This window comes from Peromyscus californicus, unplaced genomic scaffold (genome assembly GCF_007827085.1).
Source record: "Peromyscus californicus insignis strain IS unplaced genomic scaffold, ASM782708v3 Scaffold_12__1_contigs__length_115047231, whole genome shotgun sequence".
In the NCBI taxonomy this organism is placed as follows: Eukaryota; Metazoa; Chordata; class Mammalia; order Rodentia; family Cricetidae; genus Peromyscus; species Peromyscus californicus.
Window position 1 is genome coordinate 61,284,026 of NW_026294413.1, and position 23,394 is coordinate 61,307,419.

At 45.3% G+C, this 23,394-nt stretch overlaps 1 protein-coding gene across 1 annotated transcript in view; it reads left to right on the forward strand.

The window, feature by feature from the left end:
• Window positions 1–1,136: 1,136 nt before the first annotated feature.
• The window catches only part of LOC128107290 (guanylate cyclase soluble subunit beta-2-like), a 72,093-nt gene continuing 49,835 nt past the window's right edge, over window positions 1,137–23,394 (forward strand). The window contains exons 1-3 of the mRNA XM_052732992.1: window positions 1,137–1,190; window positions 6,983–7,056; window positions 21,641–21,735. Coding sequence (XP_052588952.1) covers window positions 1,152–1,190; window positions 6,983–7,056; window positions 21,641–21,735 — 208 coding nt within the window. The 5' untranslated portion in view covers window positions 1,137–1,151. The remainder of the gene's footprint in view (window positions 1,191–6,982; window positions 7,057–21,640; window positions 21,736–23,394) is intronic.

Below are 23,394 nucleotides of genomic sequence, written 5' to 3' on the forward strand. Positions count from 1 at the left end.
TGCTGGAACAGCCTCAGGTGACACTCATGGGATCTGGTTAGTGGCTGCATTTCTCATCTGTGACCCCAAGAAATACTCAGGCAGTAGACTTCAGGAAACAGCTTACCTGGGCCCTCAGCATTGCGGTGATTCAGCAGGAGAATGGAGTTTCCAGGCCCCAGCAGAGTCCACATTGAGAGCATCATGGGGTCAAATGCTGGTCGAGGCAGGAATTTCTTGGATGTCATCCGAAGGGGTTAATTAGAGGCCTCCCAGGAGACAATCTCCTGTAAGAGGCAGCCTTCCTGAAGCATGCAGGGGGACTCTTGGAGCCAAGTTCAGGATTCTGGGAATACACTTGTGATTGGCTTCCAGAAACAGGACTGCTGCCCCGAGCCCCTAATCTCCTCAGGCCTCAAACATGCTGTGTGGAAAGCGGGTTTGTCAAACAGCAGGCAGGAATTTTGGCATCTGTTTCTCAGAATGAACCAGGCATGCCTTTGATCCTAGGACTCTGGAGCCAGAGACAGGAGGATCTCTGTGACTTCAAGGCCAGTCTGGTCAACATAGTGAGTTCCAGGACAGCCAGGGCTACATAAAGATCCTGTCTCAAGAGAAAGAAAGCAAAAAACAAACAAACAAACAAAAACCAAAACAAAACAAAAAATAAACAAAACAAAAAAACCAAAAATAAACACCAGAGACCTTCTGGGGAGGGAAGGTCATGCACAGCAGAATCGGTAGGAAGAGTCACCAGTCACCATAGTCCTGAGGGTCTGGCAGGCCTGGGACACTCTTTTCCTTCAAGTCCCCCAACTTGTCACACACAGGTGGCAAGGCAGTACGGCCAGCCTCCTGGAGTTCTGCTGGTCTCTGCTGTGTGGGCTACAGCCTCCACAGGGAGAGCATGGCACACGGCTGTTGTGTTGACACCTCCGGGGTATGCCTCAGGCTTCACACTCAACTCCTAAGAGCTTAGCATTGGAGACGTGCACCCCCTCGGGTGCCAGGTGCCAAGTCCCACCTGCTCCCAACAGAGCCAGCCCAGCCTTTTACTCCCTAGGCAGGGTTCAGCAGAAGGCCATGGTTAGTTCCCAACTTCATGGTGGAAGAGCTTGACTGTTTCAAGACATCTTCCAGAGACTCAGTAAGCCAGCTGGGACACCGGGTGTATGCAGCTCGGGCCTGGAGACACGTCGCTGGACATCATGGTAAGCAGCTGCCAGTGGCATCTATTCTGCTAGGACAAAGCCTCCCTGGCACCAGGTGTGGGTAACCTTACTCAAGATTTTGACAGAAACGATCACCAAAGCAATACGACTCTAGATAGTTTTTAAAAGTCTAGGTGTGGAATTTCAAAAGAAAACTGATTGCAGTTTCCAGTGCCTATCAAGTTAAAAGTCAGGCAAGCTTCATGAGTCATAGAAACACTATTTACCTTCCTAAGTCGATTACTTTTTAAGGTAATCGACTTGGCTCTTTTCTTTGGCACTGTGTGTGGTTATGGTATCACTTTGCATCTTCAGGTTCTGTGTGTCCGCCTAGCCTGGATATCTGGTTATAAAAAAAAAAAAAAGTCAATTTAGAGCTGTAATTCTTCCTTCCAGAAGAGTCCTGAAGTGAGCAGGAGTGGGAGAAATAGGAAATCACCATTTGATCTCACTGTGGTAGCTGCCTCAGCAGCATCGGCCAGGAGACAGTAGGAGGAAGGGTAGGTTTTCAGCAGAAATGGGGATATTTGCATAATTTCAAATTACCTTTAACAAACATTTAGCAAATGCTGAGGAAAGCATGGTAGGCTTAAAGTAGAGAATCCTGGCAGACACTACCTCAGCACAGTGTTCAACGTAAAACGCCTCAGTCATCCTTCTGACAGACTGTCACAGATGGGATCCCGGAGAACTAAGAGGATGTTAGCAAAGCAAACACATAAAACCACCATAAGGTCGGCTTTCAGCTCCCCACCTTAGCTGACACTGACTGCACTGTGGGAGAGGAACTCCTTAATGCTGAGAGATGCTTCAGTTAAGGAAGACATCAACAAGTGAAGTTGGACGGGGCTCCCAGGAACACGGGCATCCCTACAACCCTTCTGAAAGTTTAAAATCCTGTGACTTGTTTAGAATGTAACAAGATATGTACATGTGTGTATATTTGTGTGTGACATGTAATATATTTTAAAAAATCAAGAATTGGTGGGTTGGCATCAGGGTCAGCAGTAGGTAAACAGGAATGTTCTCTTCTAAATGAGTCACTGATATTGGTGAAATTATTAAGGCAACTCCATGTAGTTAAAAGGGAGGTTTATTTTGTGGGGTAACTCACAAGTGAAGGGATAGGTAACAGGGTCTGGGAAAGGTGTAGCGCAGTCTGAGCAGAGTTCTCTGGAGAACTCTGCTTGGTCTACCTCCAGCGTCCAGGATCCAGGAACCAAGAGAGACCACGCATCGGGATCTCGGGTCTTCAGGGTCCTCTCTCGGCCCGCCTTGTAGCCGTGACAGTTACCGAAGCCTCAATAGGGGTTGGAACTTCCAGGTCAAAGCTACCCACTACACACTGCCTCACTGCTAACACAACTTTAAAGTTTCTCCTCTTACAGTTTTATTCTTAAGTATAATTCTGTGATTTTTATTGAAAACCTTTTTAAAAACGCTCCTATATTGAAATAAGGGCACCAGAGCTGGAAAGCAGCTCCATACAGGGCTGGCCTAGCACACACAAATCCCCAGCATCCCATAAAGAAGGCCTGTACTTCTAACAGGAGCACTCAGAAGGTAGGTGGAAGGGTTGGAAGTTCAAGATCAGCCTCGGCTACATAGTGAGTTCAAGGCTATTCAAGAAATTCTGTCTCAAGAATACAAATAAAGAATGAAGTGTTTCTTTAAATTGAAAATTCATACAATATATTCTGATCATGGTTTCCCCTCCCTCATCTCTTTCCAGATCCTTCCCACCTCCCTGCCCATCCAACTCTACACCAATCTCTCTCTCTCTCTCTCTCTCTCTCTCTCTCTCTCTCTCTCTCTCTCTCTCTCTCTCTCTCTCTTTAGAAAACAAACAGGCAAATGAAACAAACATAAAAAAAGAAAAAGAAAAAGAAAATCACCAGAAACACACACACACACACACACACACACACACACACACACACACACACACACACACTCAAAACATATAAAACACAAAATCAGGAACTGTAATATATAAATGAAAGACAAGAAAGATTAAAAATATTCAAACAAAGCAATATGGGGAAAAAAAAAACCCTACAAAAACACCATTGAGTTTATTTTGTGTTGGCCATCTACTGCTAGGCATGGGCTTGCCCTTAATTGTGGTTAATATATCCAAGAGTGCTCCATTGGAGAAAGTGGGTTTTTCTTTTGCAAATGGTTGTTGATTAGAGATACCTTCTTGGTTAGGGATGGGAGCTTGTGTCTGCTTTCTCCTCTCAGCCCTGGGACAAAAAGTAAAACTTTTTGTTGTTGTTGTTGTTTTTTGAGAGGGTTTCTCTGTGTAGCCCTGGCTGTCCTGGAACTCACTTTGTAGACCAGGCTGGCCTTGAACTCCCAGAAATCCACCAGCTTCCTGAGTGATGGGATCAAAGGCATGCGCCACCATGCCCTGCTAAAAATATTCTTAAAGAGAGGAAATTCTTGAATAAAACGGCCACATCTTGTATCACTTGTTCCAGACATGAAACCCTGCCAATATTTTGTTTGTTTGTTTGTTTGAGACAGGATCTCTCACAGCCCAGGCTGGTCTTGAACTCATTGTGTAGCTGAAGATAACCTTGAACTTTTGATCCTCCTGACTCTACTTTCCAAGTGCTGAGACTGTAGATGTGCACCATCTTGCTGGTTTACACAATAGTGGGGACTGAACCCAGGGCTTTGTGCATGCTAGACTAGCACACTATCCACTGAGATACATTCTCAGTCACTGTTTGTATTGACTTGGTTTTATAGGTAAGCAGAAGAAATGACTACTGATTTCGTATCAATATAGAGCTAGAAAAATCATGTTGATATCTCATTAAGAAACTGCTGGTTTTGCAAAAGCAGCTACTGTATACTAGAGCACATTTTAGATTTCAAAGGTAAATTACTTACGTGTGAGACAGAATCTTCTGTAGCCCAGGCTTGATGCACTCAGTATGTGCTCATGGATGTCCTTTAACTTCTAGCCCATCCTCCTTCCACCTCCAGAGTGCTGGGATGGCAGGTTTGGATCGTCATGCCCAGTTTCTGTGTGGTTGAAGGTCAAACCCACAGCCCTCATGCGTGCTAGGCAAGTGCTCTACAGACTGCTCCATCCTGAGCCCTTCAAGGCACAGTCTCTGGGGAGCATGGCTCTTGGCACTCAGAGTAACCACGTGCTTCTATCCATCATGTCATTCAGCTTCAGGAGGAAGGACTGCTCTGATGCCCATTGTGAGATTGCAAGAAGGGCCAATGCCAAACAGCACCTTCTTGGGTAGACTCCAGAACCATTCATCTATAACTTAACAATGATTCCCCCGGGTGCTATCATCTCCCAGGTCCTATCATTTCCAGTGTGGCTCATGGAGCAGACTGGGTTCATAGAAGTTAGACAATTCACCCCCAAAACACACAGCTCTAAAGCACAGACAGAACCCTGCATGGCTCTAGAGCCCAAGCCTTTCCTTCTAAGTGCTCCAATCTCCCGGCCTCACTAAGGCCGTATTACAGGATGGAGTGTGTACCCCAGTCAACAGATGGCAGGCACAGACACTGGGAGAAAGATTTAGTTAGCCCTTACCATTTTCAGATACTTCAACACTCCTTTCAAACACGAGCCTTTCTCAAGGGTGCCTCAGGTAGGACCCAAGTTCCCTTCGAAAGAGTGGGATGGCCCTGGCCAGTGAGAGTCCCTGCTGGCTTGTCGATCTGGCTGGAGAGCAGTGCTGGCAGCAGAGTTTCAGAGAAATCCAGGCCTGGCTGTGACACATGCCCATTTCTACGAAGTCCTTGAGTGGTCTGTGACGGGATGATGGAGGTGTCTTCTGAGAATCCTCTGCAGACTGGGGAGCAGCAGCCCCAGAAACTCCAGCACACTCTGTGCACCAGCCTGTCGGTTCTCCGCTTTTCCCAGTGGTGACATCTGTCAGTAGTGAAGGAGAAGAACATACGTCTCCTCTCATCTTTTTCCTTTTCAAAGACGTGTGTGGTGCTGAGCTCGAATTCAGGTTTTGTGCAGGTGAGGTCAGCACTCAGTCCACTGGAGCTGAGAGCATGGTATTAATCTTTAGATGCTGTGTGGGATTATCTGGGACCTATGGATTTGGGGGCCCCAGGGATTAGCTATATCAATCCCAGACACTGATGAACACCAAAAGATAAAAAAAAAACTGGGCCACTTGTCTACCTGACCGAATCCAAGGTGTACCATCCAAGTGGTTGAAACCCAGAAAAGATGATAAGGCTACATACAATCCTTTGTCTGAAGTGATTGAGGAAAATTCCATACCATACAACTTTGACCTCTGGTCTCCATGCACACACACACACACACACACACACACACACACAGAGAGAGAGAGAGAGAGAGAGAGAGAGAGAGAGAGAGTGAGAGAGAGAGGCACACACACATACACACACACACAGAGGCAGAGACAGACAGAAAGACAGACAGACATACACACAGACACAGAGAGGCACACACAGACACAGAGAAGCACACGTAGGCACACACAGACACAGAGAGGCACACACAGACACAGAGAAGCACACGTAGGCACACACAGACACACAGACAGACAGACAGACAGACACCTATGGTGAGGACCCTGCTGGTACATGCCTGTAATTCCAACACTTGGGAAATGAAGGCAGGAGAACTGGAATCCAAGGCCATCCTTGCCACACATAGAGTTTGAGCCCAGCCTGGATTACAGGAGACCCTGTCTCAAAAACCCAAAACAAGAAAGAAAAAAGCTCTGTGACAATCCAGACCTATATAATCAACTTCTATCCAGGCACTGATGAACAAAAGGGTCCTTTGCTTTAGGAAGAACCTTCTAGAACTCAGTTCATTGGTGCTTTCAAATAGGACCCAGCCCTGAGGCAGGAGCCCAGGAGCTGAGCAGGTAGGTGACCTGTATGGTCCATGCAGGGCACTAACGACTCTTAGAGGCCCTTCTGGTTCTGCTGGAGCAGAGAAGGGAACAGATGGAAGAGGGAACCCATAGGAAAGATCTCCCTGTCTCCCTGATGCTGGCTTTTAGGGAGTGGGTGATAGGGTGGAATCTGCTTCACCTTCCAGTATTATCTTTTTCTTTTCTCTCCTCCTCCTCCTCCTCCTCCTCCTCCTCCTCCTCCTCCTCCTCCTCCTCCTCCTCCCTCCTCCTCCCTCCTCCTCCTCCTCCCTCCTCCTCCTCTTCCCTCCTCCTTCTCCTCCTCCTTCTCCTCCTCCTCCTCCTCCTCCTCCTCCTCCTCCTCCTCTTTTTCTTCATGCTTTTGCCTGTACCAGGCAAATGCTCGACCACTGCACCACACCCCAGCTCATCTTTCTCAATCTGTATTGTTGGTTCCTTCTTTTCTCCACTCTTTACTTCCTGCACACACACCCAGACCTAGATTCATTTTTATAAAGACAAAACAATGTGTCCTTTCACTACTTTTTTGGACCTGACACCAAGTCTGTACCCTCAGTCTCCCAGTGCCCAATGTAATGCCTTCAAACCCTTCATCCATCCAACAACTGCCTATTCAAAGCGGGGTCTCAGGAGCAGGAAGCCCCTTCTGAGGATGGTATTATTGGAACTCCAGCTCACCGGATCCCTGTCCGCACACCACCAGCCTCTAGCTGCTCAGCTTTTCCTCCACCAGGAAAGGGTGACAGCTACTCAGTGACCAGAAAACCCCGGAAAAGCCACCGTCAGCTCCCGAGGGCCATGCACACCTCCAATGACACCCACAGGAAGGCTGGGTCTAGGGCAGCGTGCTTCATTCTCCAAATATTCCCTCCTTTTGCGTTCTAGTATGGATTCATCAACACCTGTCTGCAGTCTCTCGTGACAGAGAAATTCGGTGAAGAGACGTGGGAAAAACTGAGGTGAGTGCCTCAAAAGGAAGGTGAAGCACGTGAGCTTCCACGTGGTCTGTCATTTCTTTTCTTTCCTTTGAAAGCGTTCCAGTATTTTACTGACTTCTTGATGAGAGTTAGTTGAATGGCTAACTGTGTTATTCTAATGCGCAGTGAGATGTAGTGACTTGGAGACCAACTATAGTGCCTTAAACACACTAACTAGACACAGAAAAGACTCCTTATCATGTGTATGTCCATGTGAGTATGTGGGTGCATGTGTGTTTGTATGCATGTGGAGGCCAGAGATCCATCAGATGTCTTCCTCAATCTCTCTCCCCTATCTTTTGGATATAGAGTATCTCACTGAACCTGGAGCTCACTGATTTGGCTAGCCTGGTAGTTGACAAGTTCCAGGGATCTTCCTGCCTGTCTTCCCTCAGCTCCTGTGTTGGGGGTTGTACCACCATGTACCACTATGCCCTGCTTTTATGTGGGTGTTAGGGGCCCAAACTTAGGTCCTCATGCTCGTGTGGAAAACACTTTCCTGACTGAGGCATCTTTCCAGACCCCATATCCTTTCTATTCCTAAAATAAGCCTTAAAACAGGGTCCCCCGGGCGTTAACAAGAATTCACATGATTCTAGCACGTATTTCATGCATGAACTTCCATTTGCATTCTCTGTGTCTCTCTCCTTTTCACGCCTCTGTCCGTCTTTGCGTGTCTTTCTGTCTCTCTCCATCCCTCCCTCTCCTAATAGCAGCGATTCCACTTAGGACCTTGGACCATGCTAGGTCCTTAGCGTTGCCCTACACCGTCTTGTTTGTTGTTTGTGATCACTGATGAGGAAGCAAAGCATGTGGGAGGGGAGGGGAGGGGAGGGGGAGAGAGAGGGAGAGACTAGGACTCAAACCCAGAGTCTTGAGTGTGCCAGGCAAGCAAGCTGCCACTGAGCCATAGCCTCCCTCCTTATATGTTCTTTAGATAATTCTTAGTTTTCCCTTCCTGACTTCATCCAGCAGTTTTTTTTTTCCTTAATTGTGTCATTTACATCTCCAAATAGTCCCTTATTTGATTTCTGTAATCTTCCTGGCCCCACACCTTCCGGTGTTACAGATTGGGGTCTAAAGGGTCTCAGAAATCACCTAGGCCTCTAGACGAGAAATGAGTGCAAAAGTATGGAAGATGGTTGACTTCCTCAGTTAATCAGTAACAGGTAAATTAAGACGATTAGGCACGGCTTTGTTTATGAAATCTCCAAAATTTTTACATGGTCGTAGCCAATTCTGGTTAAGAAGCAGAAAAACGGGAACTTACCCATTGGCACGGACTGTCAGTGCAGCCCCGTGAACCCAGAGTGACGAAGATGAGCGCGTGCTTTGACGCCGGAAGCCAGCTTGTGGAAATCTGTTCTCCGAAAAGTATATTATCTTGTCCTACATCACACATAAGCACATATATGTGAGGAAAGATATGACATCGCCTTATATTTATATGAAATAAATTAAAAATTAAGTTCTTCGGGTGTCAAAAACAAATCAACCAGCAAATGGAATGACAAAATTTGTACCATTGCATATGGTGGTCGCAAAGTCTATGAGGTGAACTGTCAAATTGTGTGACGCTATTAGGTTAAAAAGACCAAAGAAACAAACAAAATTAATATAACTACCAGATAAATCACGCAACCAAACAAAAATGTAAGAGAAAGTTCAAAACAAGTAATAATTGAATTTAGATTTTTTCTCTCAATATCTATGAGCCAAATTTCCCATCTTCTATTTCTTAATTTTTAATAGGTTTTTAATTTAAACAAACCTAAAATGTTCAATGCAAATTTTCTTTTGACCTCTGGGTTCAAATAAAGTAGAGCTGAGGAGGGAGTAAGTTACCCACAAGCATGGGCAAAACTGAGGTGGAGGCAGGCCGACCCTGCACCCTGAGCTCTGTGGTTGCCTTCACTGGAGTGTTTGAAGGCTATTCCAGATCCAAACCATAGCAATCATTTAGTCAAAATCTCTTCACTTTAAAACAAAACAGACACCCTGAATCTTGGAGAGGTCAAGTGACTTGGTTGGCACCAAACTGCAAGTCAGAGGCTGGGCCAGGACATAAATATCAGTTTTGCCTTCTCATGTGGGTGGAGGTGAGTACATGCCTGTGGTTACCTATAGAGGTCAGAAAAGGTCATTTGATCCCCTGAAGTTGGGACCATAGGTGGCTGTGAGCTTTCCAATGCGGGTGTTGGAAACCAACCCTGGGTTCCCTGAAGGAGAAGCAGGGGTTCTTAACTGCTGAGCCACCTCTCCAGTCCCAGCATCTGCATTTAAGGGCTCCTTTGGGGACCTGCCCTGGGGAGTACTGCCTGGGTGACTGAGCCTTTGTTTGCAGCCTCCACGTCTTGGAGGACAAGTGGCGAGAACACAGGAGGGAACACCCTTCCTCTGCGGAGGACCTACTTTGAGTCACACACCTTTTCATCAAAGCCTAACATGAATGCTATAAAGCAGTTCGTTGCTTCTCTTCCCTAAGAAGGAAACCAAGATCCAGAAAGGCCCTTATTGGAGGCTGTACAGTAAACGGGGCTGACTAGTCCCACCAACTACAGAAAGAAAGTGAAGTTTGTGATGGCAAATCATTCTCTCCTAATCTGTGCCATGTCTCCGGGTGAAAGCAGAGGGCATCTCTGTAAATGTGCATTTACTGACCTCGGTCGCTATGTCTGGTGCTGTGGGAACACTGCGGGGCTAGTGAATCCAATAGATCAGTCACCCAGTCAATTTCACCATCTGCATAGACCTTACCTTATAGATCTGGAATTCGGGAAGCAAGATGTCATAGGTCCACGTCCCATGGGATACTGAGACCATTGTCCCAAAACAGAATGGACAGCCATCAGTGTTGGACTAGATGCAGAAGAGCATAGGGTAATTAGTTGATTGGCAGCTTGGTTGTATTAATGTAAAATGCATAGGGCATGACTGAGGCACACTTCTGGGTGTATCTGTGAGGTGAGTTCCAGAGAGGATTAACCAATAGAAAACCCACAGTGAACATGGGTGGTGCTGTTCCCTGGGCTAGAGGCAATGACCAAATCAAAAGGGGGAGAGGGACATGTGGCCTGCACATCTTCATTGCCCTCTGCTTCCTGATTCATCCAAATGTGAGCAAGCTCCTACTGCCATGCCTTCCTGCTAGGGTGGACTGTGGTCTTTCAAACTATGATCAAGGATAAGCTACATCTTGCTGGGCATCTGGCCACAGCAATGAGAAAGATGACCAAAACAGAGCACAAGTTTGCAGGGGGATTAAAGAAACACCACCAGGAGCAGAGGACCTAGCAAGACAATGTTTGGGGTTTGTGTCAGCAGGTTTTAGCTTGAGTGTTTGCTTAATCTAGAACACTTGAGGATGTGTTCACACGGTCAGCGCTAACTAGACGCTAAAAGCCAAGAGTAAGGTCTACTCAATAAGCATAGCTAGCTATGAAACTAGATTCATTTAGGGAATACTATTAAAAAGAACTCCATAGTACAGAAATGTCAGCTTATAAACATAAATTGAAACAAAGCCAATATTATTTGCTGTGCCAAAGGATCTACTTTGGGCTATGTTTAAACAACAAATTCCCTAGTGCTTTTAAAGCAGAATTTTTGCTGAAAGGGGAGAAAAAGCCATCAATTCCCATACAAAACTTAGAAGAAATGATTAGGCAAAGTGAACTATGTCTGCAGACATTATGACATAGATTTTATTTTATATGAAATAATCAGAAACAGATGTGTGTCCTCCTCCACTCGCCTTGCTGATTTTGCTCTCCTATAGTCTAGATTTATGGGTTTCTAATTCTGAGCCCCCCTTTTGTAACCTCCCAGCTTCAACCTCAACAGTGGAGGCAACTAATGGGCTGGGAAGAGTAGGGCCTTTGGGATGAGCTTCATCTCCACACTGCACAGTCTGCTCACTGGCTGATTGGGTGGGGCCACTTTCCCCACTAGGCAGGTGCTTGTTCAACTGCTTTTTTTTTTGTTTTTTGTTTTTGTTTTTCGAGACAGGGTTTCTCTGTGTAGCTTTGTGCCTTTCTTGGGACTCACTCTGTAGCCCAGGCTGGCCTTGAACTCACAAAGATCCTCCTGCCTCTGCCTCCCAAGTGCTGGGATTAAAGGCATGAGCCACCATCACCCAGCTTGCTTTTTCAGCTCCTAGCATGTGCTGGGCAGGGGTACTGGCATTGCGGAGGGTAATGATGAGTAGACACAGGGGCTGTGTCAGGGAATGGATTCTAGTGTGAGGAACAGACAGCAAACAAGTCCATAAATGAAAACTTTTCAGATTGCTCAAAGAGCTGTGCAAACGTAGAGCATTTGAAAGAGACTGATGAAAGACACTTGTCTCCATGTGGGGGTTAGAAACAGTCTCTAGCAGAGGCGACCTATAATCTGGAAGGAGGCAGCCAGCCTGGGTCAGGGAAGTGTGTGTACTCCAGAAGAGGAAACAGCACGTGCCAACAGTCTGGGGCAAGCTGAACTTGATGGAAAACAACCAGTGTGACTGGAGTATCACACACGTGCTGTCTGATAGAAGGTAAAGGAGAGAAGGTTTGAGGGACCAGAGCATCTACACATGTAGAAGATAGAAAGGCACTGACATTTCTTTCTAGTGAGCATGGGTTACTAACCCCTGGGCCTCTTTACACCCACTCACAAGTAAAGAGGACAAATGGCCCTTGTTGTGGGTATCCACCAGAGAAGACTGCTGGAACATGGCTTTAAGCCAATAGAAAGTCTTTATTAGCTGGCCAATGACTCCAATGGGTGTTCAGAATCCCAGTGTAGCACCAAGCCTTTCTCAGGGTGAGCTTTTAAGCACAAAACCCATGTTCTGGGTTGACATACTTCAGTTAACAAAAACAGTTAGCCAGAACCAGAACTATAGAAGCCAAAGCAAGGTTAGTACATTTAGAGACCTTCCCATAACTATGGACTTTGAAGGATTAGGTCTTTGTTTTAGTGTTGGCAGGTGATGCTGTCTACATGCTGAGTTTTACAGCCTGAATGGTACTTCCATCATGGAGTCAGTTGTGCTAAGGTCTGAGGCCCTGGTACAGCCCTTTCCTCATCCACTTAGGAACACCTAGGGGCATATCAAGTGAGGTGGCTAACATCTCTTGGCACTTTAAGATTTTGCTTGCAAGGATCAGCCATCTATTTTGTGAGCTATAGTTTAAAGAGGTCATTTCAGATATCCAGGGGACCCTAGGGCCTAAGAAATAGAAGACAGTGGGCTCTCTGAACACATGTTCCTGCCTCTCTCTGCATGCCTCTTACTTTTCTTTCTTCAAACTTTTCTATGTTCTCTTTAGACCAATGGTTCTCGACCTTCCTAATGCTGCAACGCTTTAATGCGGTTCCTCATGTTGTGGTGACCCCCAACAATAACATTATTTTCATTGCTACTTCATAACTCTAACTTTGCTACCATTATGAGTCATAATGTAAATACCTGATATGCAGGATATCTGACACGTGACTGTGAAAGGGTTATTCAATGCCCTCCCCAAGGGGGTCACAACCCACAGGTTGAGAACCACTACTTTAGACTCAAGTGGTCACCATCATCTGACTGGCTCAGCCTTCCTATATCCTTGTTCCTGATGCCTGAGACAGAGGTTTAATGGGTCAGACTTGGTTAGGAGTCATGCATGTCCACTAGACAGACTTGCCAGGGCAGGGCCCTAAGAAGATGTGATAGGCACAGCTTCATGACTGGCAGACGCTCCCTACAATAGGGACAAATGGACAGAGCTGGTGAGTGGTTGGGGGTTTAAGTGCATTGGGATGGAAGATGGTGATCAAATGAACAGTAGGTGGGCAGATGGCTTTGAGCTCAAACCCATCAATTTAGGAAGGAGGTGAATGGGACTACAGGACTTTTCTCTGTATCTGAGGCTCTGAAGCAGGGGCTCATGAATATACTAGAGAGAACTTTGGAGCTCTCTGAAGTCATCTGTCAAGTATCATGTACACAGGTATCTATGTATTTCTGGGGGGAAAGTATATAGTATTCATCAGAATCCCCAAGAGCTCGGAGACTTAAATGCTTCCATAATCCCTGCCTGTGCATCCTAGGGCTTGCGCTGGCTAAATAGGAAGAATGCCAAGCATCCCAGCATCCTACGCAGCATCCTTTCAAACATAGATGGTCCCAAACCTATTGCCAACACAAATACACAGATCTCACCTCAAAGCCATTAAGAGGTAGCTTATTCTGAAGTCAAATATGAATGATCACCATTCAGGTTGCCCTGAATACCATAACCTAGTGTAGTAACAAATTCATCAGCTCTATAGTTACAAAATAAAAGAAAGTCATAAAGTCAAGACAGTTTTCAAATACACTGGTAGAAACATCAGGAAGGCAGGTTAGAGCAAAGCGTAGAAGTTTTTCTTACAGAAGTGCTGTGTTCTGCAGGGAAATGCATGTAATAATTTCATCTTATTGTGAAACAGGCCTTGTGTTAGATAGCACTGCCCAACTATAGGCCAAGCAAGTGTTCTGAGCACATTTAAGCTAGGCTTGGCTAATCTGTGATAATCTGTAGGTTGGGTACATCAAATGTATTTGGGGATTTAAAGATATCTTTCCATTTACAGGGGTTTATTGGGATTTTCCCCATCAAAGGTCAAGAAATGTCCTGTCTTATTCAGCTTTAACAGTTAACCTGACACAGCCCAGAGTCATCTGAGAAGAGAGACACAATTGAGGGACTGCCCAGATCATACCGGCTTGTGGGCATGCCAGTGGGTAAAATTATCTTGGCTGTTAATTGATGTAAGAGATCCAGCCCACTGTTGGCAGCATCATTCCCTGCACAGGCTATAGGAGAAAGTTAGCTTAGCCTGAGCCTGTGAGTGAGTCAACATTGCATTTCCTTGGTGGCTCCTGCCTCTAATTTTCTGCTTGAATTCCTGCCCTGACTCAATGATGGAATGTGACCTGTAAACTGAGAAAAGCCCTGTCTTCTTCTAAGTTGCTCTTGGTCACGGTGTTATAGCATCAGAATGAAACTAGCATGAATGCACGTGCGCTTGCACACACACACACACACACACACACACACACACACACACACACACACAATCTGAGCCATAGACAGCAAATGGCTCCCATTCCTCCCCTTTCTGAGGGGTCTTCATCCCATCGACTCTCCCCTTTCCTTTTTGACTGAAAGGCCCCTTCTCCTTGGTCCTCTAGTTTTCCCTGAATGAAGTCCAGGGAAAGAGAGCTACATGGAGCCTCTGCTCTCTTGACTTTGATCTGGGAGTGGGGTTTCCTTCCTCCTTCCTGGCTAAGAATGTATTTGTGCCTCATCCAGCTGCCTCAAACCACAGGCCAATTGAAGGGCTTTGACATCAATGTGGCCAGAGCTTTTCAGCTGGGGAACTCAGCTTCCAAAAACGTCAGATCAAAACAGCTGAGGTTGTGGGAAAATCTAAAAGTGCAGTTCATTTTATAATACTGTATGTAAGGTTGAATTTTTTATACATAACAAGAACCCCCAAAAGTAAGGCTTGAGAGATAGTTTTGTTTAGTAAGACTATATTGGGGGTGAATTTAGCAAGAAGACAAAACAGGCATTTTTGAGGTCTGAAGCTCCCTTGATTTAAAAAGATTATAAAAGAGGCTGGCACAGGACGACAGCAAGCTCAAGGTCTATGGGAACTGCAGATGGAGGTCAAGGTCAGCACGGGCAGCTTAGTGGGCCCTACTTCAAAATAAAACAACAAAAAGGGGAGTAGACTACAAGCCCATGGTGGAGCACTAACCACGCTGTGGGTGATCTCAGGATCAGTCCTCAGTAACAGAAAAGAGGGGAGATCTTGTGTTTCTTCTCTGTGAGTTTACAGTACCCACCAAATGTGAAATTTGAGTGTTTTTTAGTACACTTGTATTGTAAGCTTTTGCCCTGCTCTCTGTATATGTTTTATGCAGAAATGCAAATATTTGCATATGGCCAAAGTCTTAAGAGTGTGTAAGTAGAAAAAAAGTAAAGACAAGGTAAATATGAAACTAATTTATAATGTGTTGTAAATAAAGTCGAGTACAGAAAGAAAAGAGAAAAAAGAGCTTGAGATTATAAATAAAAACGTAATCAACAGAAGTACTTATTGATTAGAGTGAATAATAAAATTTAATGCTGATGGCTAACCAAAATGCCTAGGAGAAGTCTTTATTCTTATTCTAACTCAGTGGCTGACTGACCAGCCTTTGTTTCCCCTCCTGTGAGCAGCTCGAACTGAGAGGAGTGGTGCCGGTGACCTTGGGCAAGGATTTCCATGAAAGAGAGTTCACATCCTCACTGTTGTTATCATAGATTCGGGTAGTACTGCTTCGCCCATTTCCTGGCCATGACTGCATTATTGATGGTGAAGGCCTTGCCCAACAGGGGGAAATCATTTCCCCCATGTTTTTATCGCATTTTATTTTTTACTAATAACTTGTACAAAGGTATTGCACATCTAAAGGATTCTCAGCAGTTTCTTCAAGAGCCGTGCTTCTTCCTTGCTGAAGTCCCAGGAGAGGTTTTTACCTGCCTTCCCCATCTCCTTTGGAAACCATTTCTTGAGAGTCATATTAGGGTCTAGGTGCGTGGATGGTGCTCAGCTGAATGAAACAAGGCCCTACTTAGGGCCATTCTGGGGGGTTAGAGGGTGGCCCTCAGGCAGACCAGCCAGGTACTGGGTAGGGTTGTTTCTTTCTGTCCTGAAGGGAGTTTCCAAAGCAAACTAGACTCATTTTGAGTCTAAATCAGATCTCAAAGATCTTACACTGATCTTACAAAGAATCCCCCAATACTTTATCTGTGTTATTTAAAGTAAGAGAATTAAAACTGAACAAATACTATAGCTCTTTTGTTGCTACTACTAAAATAATAAATCCATTCTGTATTAGTATAACTAATGTGTTTCAGTGATAACTATATTATTCAAATTAAAAAATTAGCAAGAACAGGGGCGCCATCTTACACTCTGAATTTTACATTTTATGTGCTACAAATTCCTTTCACGTCTGACTTACTTAGTAGAAAGAATCTGGCTTCTGTTCTTTGCATTCTTCTACTTGTTGCAATGAGAGCTTTTATTTGAAATACATGAAAAAAGGTATTTGACTAATGTCCTCAGCATTTTTTTTTTACACAAGGTCTCTTGTTGCTAGACTGACCGGTTGCCACTAGGGTCCTCCCGTCTCCCCACCGGTTGCCACTAGGGTTCTCCTGTCTCCCCACATTAGCCCCCTCCCCTGCCAGATCCCAGGGTTACAGATGTGTCTTCCTGCCTGTCTTTTTATGTGGGTTCTGAGATCTGAACTCAGTTCCGTATGCCTACACAGGAAACACTTTACTTCCTGAGCCATCTCTTCTTTTAAGGCTCGTAGATACTGGACAAGTGGCGTCTACTCAAGGTCAGTCACCAAAACCACACAATGACCTTCGAAGTGTCTCAATAGAATGCCCGGGTCCACACTTGACTTTGCCCTCATTTTTTTCTGTTTCCCATTAGTCACTGGGGCAGGGTTAGCTCACTGAGGGGTGCAGATATTCATATGATTGATATCTTTCACCAACCTGTTTGAAAACTGCATCTATCTACGCCATCAGCTCAAAGAACGCGGCAGTCTGGAAGGATTTCCCAGACCGCCCACCGTTCCTGGAGTGCTTCCATTTCATCCTGGGCAGCAGTCTGGTCCTTGAAGTGACATGCTAACTTAGGACTCTCTCCCTCTCTCCTCCCCTATTGGTGAAATTATTAAGGCCACTCCACGTAGTTAAAAGGAGATTTATTTAATGGCGTAACTTACAAATTAAGGGATAGGTAGGTCGCGGAGTCTGGGGAAGGTGTATCACAGTCCAGCGGTGCTCTCTGGAGCTCTGCTCGGTCCACCTCTCCAGTCCAGGGTCCCGCAACAGAGAGAGCGCCCGCTGATCCAGATCTCGGGTCCCCCGGCACCTCCCTTGGCCCCGCCTTGTAGGCGTGACAGTTGCCGAAGTCTCAATGGGGGTTGGAACTTCCAGATCAAAGCTGGAATGGCTACCCACTACACTCCCCTCTCATCTTTTAGTAGTTATACGAGAATGTTGTGCAATGTGATTTCATCATGCTCACTCCATCCTCATCTCCTCTCAGTTCCACTCCCTCTTCGTTACCCATCTTTGTGTCATCTTAAAAAAAAAAAAGCCATCAAGTCCAGTTTGCGCTGCCTATGTACTCTCTGATCTGTGTCCTTCCACTCAGGTGGGGTAGACCCTCCATGGCCACACCTTCAGACTGAGCTGACTCTTGTGCTCTTGACAGCAGGTGCACTAGCTCCTGAGCCAGGGGTAGACCCCTCGTCACCTCCCCTCACCACCTCCCCTCGTCACCTCCCCTCACCACCTCCCCTCGTCACCTCCCCTCGCCACCTCCCCTCGTCACCTCCCCTCACCACCTCCCCTCGCCACCTCCCCTCGCCACCTCCCCTCTCCATGCTGGGATTTTGTCTGGCTTGAGCTTTCTCATACTATCACAATTGATGTTAAGTTCCTCCATACATCTGCCCTGGTGTGTCCAGAAAACCCTTTCGTTGTAACCACCCACCACCGCTAGCTCCCTTGATCTTTCTGTCTCTTCTTCCACAATGATCTTTGAGCCTTGGAAGGAGGGGTGTTATATAAATGTTCCATTTAGAGCAGAGAATTCAGCTATTTTTTTATTCTCTGTACTTTGATCAGTTCTAGGTCTCTTATATTAGTCATCTACTGCAAATAAAAGCTTCTCAGAAAAGGGTTGGAGGATACATTAATCTGTGGAAATAACAATAAGTGAGTAGAAGTCAGTTTAATACCTTGTCCGTTTAGTAGAATAGTAGTAGGTTCTTCTGTAAGGTCCACAATTTGTCTAGCTCCTGTTTTGGTAATAGTACCAGACATGGGTTTCTTCTATGGAGCCATTCTTTAATCCAAGCAGAGAATGGTTGGTTACTCCCATGATGTTCTTGCCACTATTACACTAGTGGGTGTGTCTTGCTAGGTCAATCATTATTTTAGCTCACAGGGCTCATAGCTGGGTAGAACTGATGATTAGTTTTCTTCTCTGATAGCATGCCTAGCACCTTAGAATGCTATGAAAGCTAGCCAGTAGAGATGAAGCTTCCAGGTGTGTACCAGTTTGATTTTGCCATGTTCTATGACTCAAGCATGCAGTTTCTTCAGCAATAGAGTTTTACCACCAAGTTCTGGAGCATTGGCAGTAACCTATAATGTTTCGGGGTCAATAGGACCTTCTTGGTAAAGAACTGCGGTAGCACGAATTCTTAGAAGTTCTTATTAATAAAAACAAACCCGGAGCCAGGTACTGGGGTCAACACTGGAAGATCAGAGAAGCAGAACAAGCCACAGCCACCTCACCTTGCCAGTTCCTCAGCTGATCCTGTTTTCTCAGACTGGAAGCCTCTGAGTCCTCATCCAGAATGGATCTCAGCTGAACTGCTGCTAAAAGCCTATAAACTTAACCAGCTCTAGTTCCTGGTCTTCGCACCTTATATACCTTTTTTGCTTTCTGCCATCACTTCCTGGGATTAAAGGCGTGAGTCACCATGCCTGGCTGCTTCCAGTGTGGCCTTAAACTCACAGAGATCCTCTCTGCCTCTGGAATGCTAGGATTAAAGGTGTGTGTGTGTGCCACTATTTTCTGGCCTCTGTATCTAGTGGCTGTTCTGTTCTCTGACCCCAGATAAGTTTATTAGGGTGCACAATATTTTGGGGAACACAATATCACCACAAACTGCAAAACAGATAACCCATTCCTGGCATTGGGATTTTTATTTAGGCCTGCAGGGTAGAGTACAGTAGCGTCATTTAAACTTTTTTTAAAAATGTGTGTATGTATGTATTTTAGAAGCTCCTATGATAATAGGTTTCCATATGACTCTTTCAAAATTTCTTTGGTTGTTATCCCTTCTTGTATTTCCTCTATCCCGAATTCCCATGCCCTACCCCGGTTTAACCCTTTCTGTTCAATGGAATTCCTCTTTAAACCTTATACCACTTCATTCTATCTCCCCTCTCTTGAAAGCCCCCCATCCCCATGTCTTGTTACTAATTTCCTGTTCTAAATGGAATGCACATATCTGGAGATTCAAAGCTAACATCAACAAATGCAACATTCAACATTTGTCTTTCTGGTCTGGGTTACCTCACTCTGGATGACTATTCCAGCTCCATCCATTCACTTGTAAACTTCATAATTCCATTTTTCTTAACAGTAGAATAATATTCCATTTTCATTATTCATTCATCAGTTGATGGACATCTAGAGTGTTTCCATTTCAGGGCTTTTGTGACTAGGGTAATATAGATGAGCAGGTATTTCTATAGAAAGATGTAGAGTCCTTTAGGCATATGCCCAAGAGTGATATGACTAGATCATGTGGTAGATATAGTTCTAGCTTTCTGAAGAATCTTCACACCAACTTCTACTGCCAACTAACCAACTACTTGGAAATTTTGTCTTACCCCAGTCAGAATGGATAAGATTTTAAAAAAGAAGAAGAATATAAATGCTGGAGTGGATTTGGAGGAAAGTAACACTTATTTCTTTTGTTTTTATATCTGCCAAATAGCTAAGTCCAAGTGACTATAATTCATTCACCTCTCAATGGTTCTCTCAAACAGAAATGATGTTCTAATGGAAAGTGGTTAACTGGGCTCCTAAGGTTGTGGCATCAGTGCCTGTCCTGAGGGTGACTGTCACTGTGGTGTCAGTGCCTGTCCTAAGGGTGACTGTCACTGTGGCATCAGTGCCTGTCCTGAGGCTGACCATCACTGTGGTATCAGTGCCCTCAGTACAGCTGTAGACACACTTTATTGCTGTAAGGGGCCCTTGAAAGAATGGCTTCCCATTGCTTAAATCCATGTCATTTCCTTGGCCCTAGACTTGCCTTGAAGAGCTTCTCATTTCTTCTGTGACATTTATGACTCACCCTGGACTCTAACAAACTGTGATATCACTTGAATAATGTAAGGGCTACCATTTGTCACCTCTCTCTTTTCTGGATTGAATCTAGAAATCATTGGGGAGCAGCAATTTCTCAACTTTGAGGAACAAGAGGCAAGTGGTTAAAAGATAAGACTCAAGAGCCTGTGTGAATTTTTTCCCCTCCTCAAATTATTCTGATCCAGACAGCCAGCCCTGGCTGCATAGATAGTTTGGATAACTCTAGGTGTTATTCACTAATGAGGAACCCTAGATGTTCCAAGGTAGTACCAATTAAGTCAATGGACTTTAATTGTGGAGGTGAGCCCCCCTCTCTTTCTGTGTGTGTGTGTGTGTGTGTGTGTGTGTGTGTGTGTGTGTGTGTGTGTGTGTGTAGACGGACCTTTGCATGTGTGAAGGTGAGCCCTCAGTGTATAGAGGTGAGCCCTGCATGTGTGGAGGTGAGCCCTGCATGACTGACATTCACATTACATGATGAGTATCCTCTTTCTGTCTCTCATCACTTGCTCTCTCAAATCCTGGTCTCCCTGAGGGGCGGGGGATGTCTCCTGCTGTTGTTTCTTTCCCTTCTTAGCAGAAGTCCATCCATCTCGCTTAAAATGTCAATTTGTTTATTTAAAAAAAAAACAAAAACAAACTATTGGCCAGCATACTGTTTCCCGAAGGCAGTTTGAAAGATTTTGTGTTCCAGTGTGCAGTGGCCATGGTGACTGCTGCATGCAGAGTTAGAGACCCAGAACAGGGCTGGAAAGTCCTAGCAGTCAGTGAGTCTGCCACCACAGCAACATGCAGCATGTACATAAATCCAGAAAAACATTCAATGCTACAGTATTATCAGTTCAGCCTGCAGGAAAGAAGAAGCTGTGTGACCTGGACAGTGAACTGGAGGTGAGGTGGGGACAGCCTCAGTCACACAGATCACACTCCAAAGGGCCCAGGATTCATATCACCTCCCTTAGTGCCTTCATCTGAGATTATGGCAATGCATTATCTCAATTAGGTTCTTGCCTATTATTTTCTGGTTCATAAGGCACCCTGTGGCATGAGTAGAGAGGCCACTCCAACACAGTGGAGAATACCCCATTTGGGGTGGCAGAGGTGAGGGTTTGTGGCATTCCACATCTGCCCCAGCCTCCTCATCTGTTATAGTTGCATGTGATAATTCTCAGAAACCATTGGACCCAAACCAGGAATCCTATAGGCAGAAGGAAATCCAGAGACTCAGCTGCAGGCACAAGTACCCCTTGCTTGTTTGAAGATCCTCAAAATATGTGTGCCAGGCCCAGCGCCATTTTCTGGGATTCAAAAATAAGGGACAAATGGCGGTAGCCACCGTCAAGGAGTCCAGCATGGGATAGTGGTGGGTAGACTAATCATCTTCAGCTAAGTTGAAGATGCAGAGCCTATTCAGGCTCAAACTGGGGTCTAGAGGATGGTCTCGGTAGGAGTCAACACCCACACAGTCACATTATTCAAGGCCCTGAATGCAGCCCTTGCTGTACCATACATTGCTGCATCAGCGATTGTCCTGGGACTGAGCTCCAGTGGACCAGTGCTCAACCAACCTTGATACATCTTCCAGGGCTTCTGCAGCAGTGCAAGATGCCTTCATGACCTACACCGTGTATGATGACGTCATCACCATTAAGCTCATCCAAGAAGCCTGCAAGGTTCTGGGTAAGTCCAAAAAGGCTTGTTTGGGTTTCTTAAGACTGTTATAAAAACCAGAACACCACGGTTGCTTCTCCTCACTTACAGTTGTTCTGCTATGAAGTGGTTGCTGACAATGAAGTAGTAAATACTGACTTTTGGCTCCTAGGGGAAACACAGGGCTCAGTTTCTGAGTCTTTAGTCCCAATTTCTGATGAGCAGTGTATAATGCTGTTTATGTTGGCTTCTGTTTAAACACACACACACACACACACACACACACACACACACACACACATACACACACACACACACGATTCATTGACATTGGTTCCGCTGTTAAGAGTGTATAATATTTTTGCTAAGGAACCAAGTTCAGTTCCTGCACCCACACTGGGGACTTAACAATCCCAGCTCTGGGGTTCTAATGCCAATGTGCACATTGGGGTCATGACTCTGGCTCTGGAGGGTCTAACACCCTCTTTTGGCCTCATATTGCAGTGAGCTCACATGCATATAGCCACACAGGGATACTCATATACACATAATTAAAATATTTAAAGAAACCCACTAAACTCACAATCAATTGCATTATAACATTATGTCTGAAAAGAGCTAATAAAATGCTTTCTTGTGCTCAGGGACATTAGAGAGCTTTTTGACAGTACACTTGAGCATTTTAAGCAAGAGAATCACCAACAAAAACCAGAAAAATGTGAACCTGGACTATAGTGAGGTTATGTGTTCATGAGATCTGAAACATACACATGACATAGCACCTTGTTCATCTTACCTAGGAACTTGGGAAAGGAAGAGTTTCTCTGCCTTACACACCCCAGCCGCAGAGGAACACTGCTTCCTAGCTCGCTCCTCATGATTTACTCAGGCTGCTTTCTTATACAACCCTGGATCCTCTGCCCAGGGGTGACACCATCTACAGTGGACTGGGCCTTCCCTCATCAGCCACCAATCAAGAGTACGCCCCCACAGACACACCCACAGGCTGATCTGAGAGGGGGCAACTCCTCAGCTGAGGGCCTCCCTTTCCAGTGACTCTAGCATGTGTCAAGTTGACGAAAACCTAACCAGGACAGGATGTTACAAAATTTCCATCCCTCTTCTCAGGTCTTGCACTGACCTTGACAGCTCTCGGCTGAGTTTAGGGCCCCCCTCTTTTAGCAGATAGTAAAAATAACAAATAATGGGGACCAACTGCATCGCATCATAAACTGAGTGGTTTTAAAAAAAATAGCAGTTTGTTCTGTCATTGTGCAGGGGTGACAGGTTGGAAACCAAGTTGCTGGCAGTACAGTGCTGTCTCTGGGGACACTAATGGAACAGACTCTCCTCTTTCCACTTCTGGTGGCCCCAGGAGTGTGTGGCCTTCGGCAATATAACCCCAGTCAGACAGCTACCTCTTCTCTATGTCTTAACTTCTCCTTCTCAAAAGGACACCACCAATCAGATTAGATTTAGGATCACTCCTAAATGACTCTTCTTTATGACCTTAAGTACATCTGCCACAACTCATTTTCCAAATCAGGTTAACATCCATGGGTTCCTTGTAGATGTGAATTTGCAGGGTACTGTTTAACCCAGATGTCCTGTGTGATCCTTCCAATATGGGCAGCCCTAGATTTCCCACTTGGATTTCATGAGTTTTAGTTTTATTATCCATGTGATCAA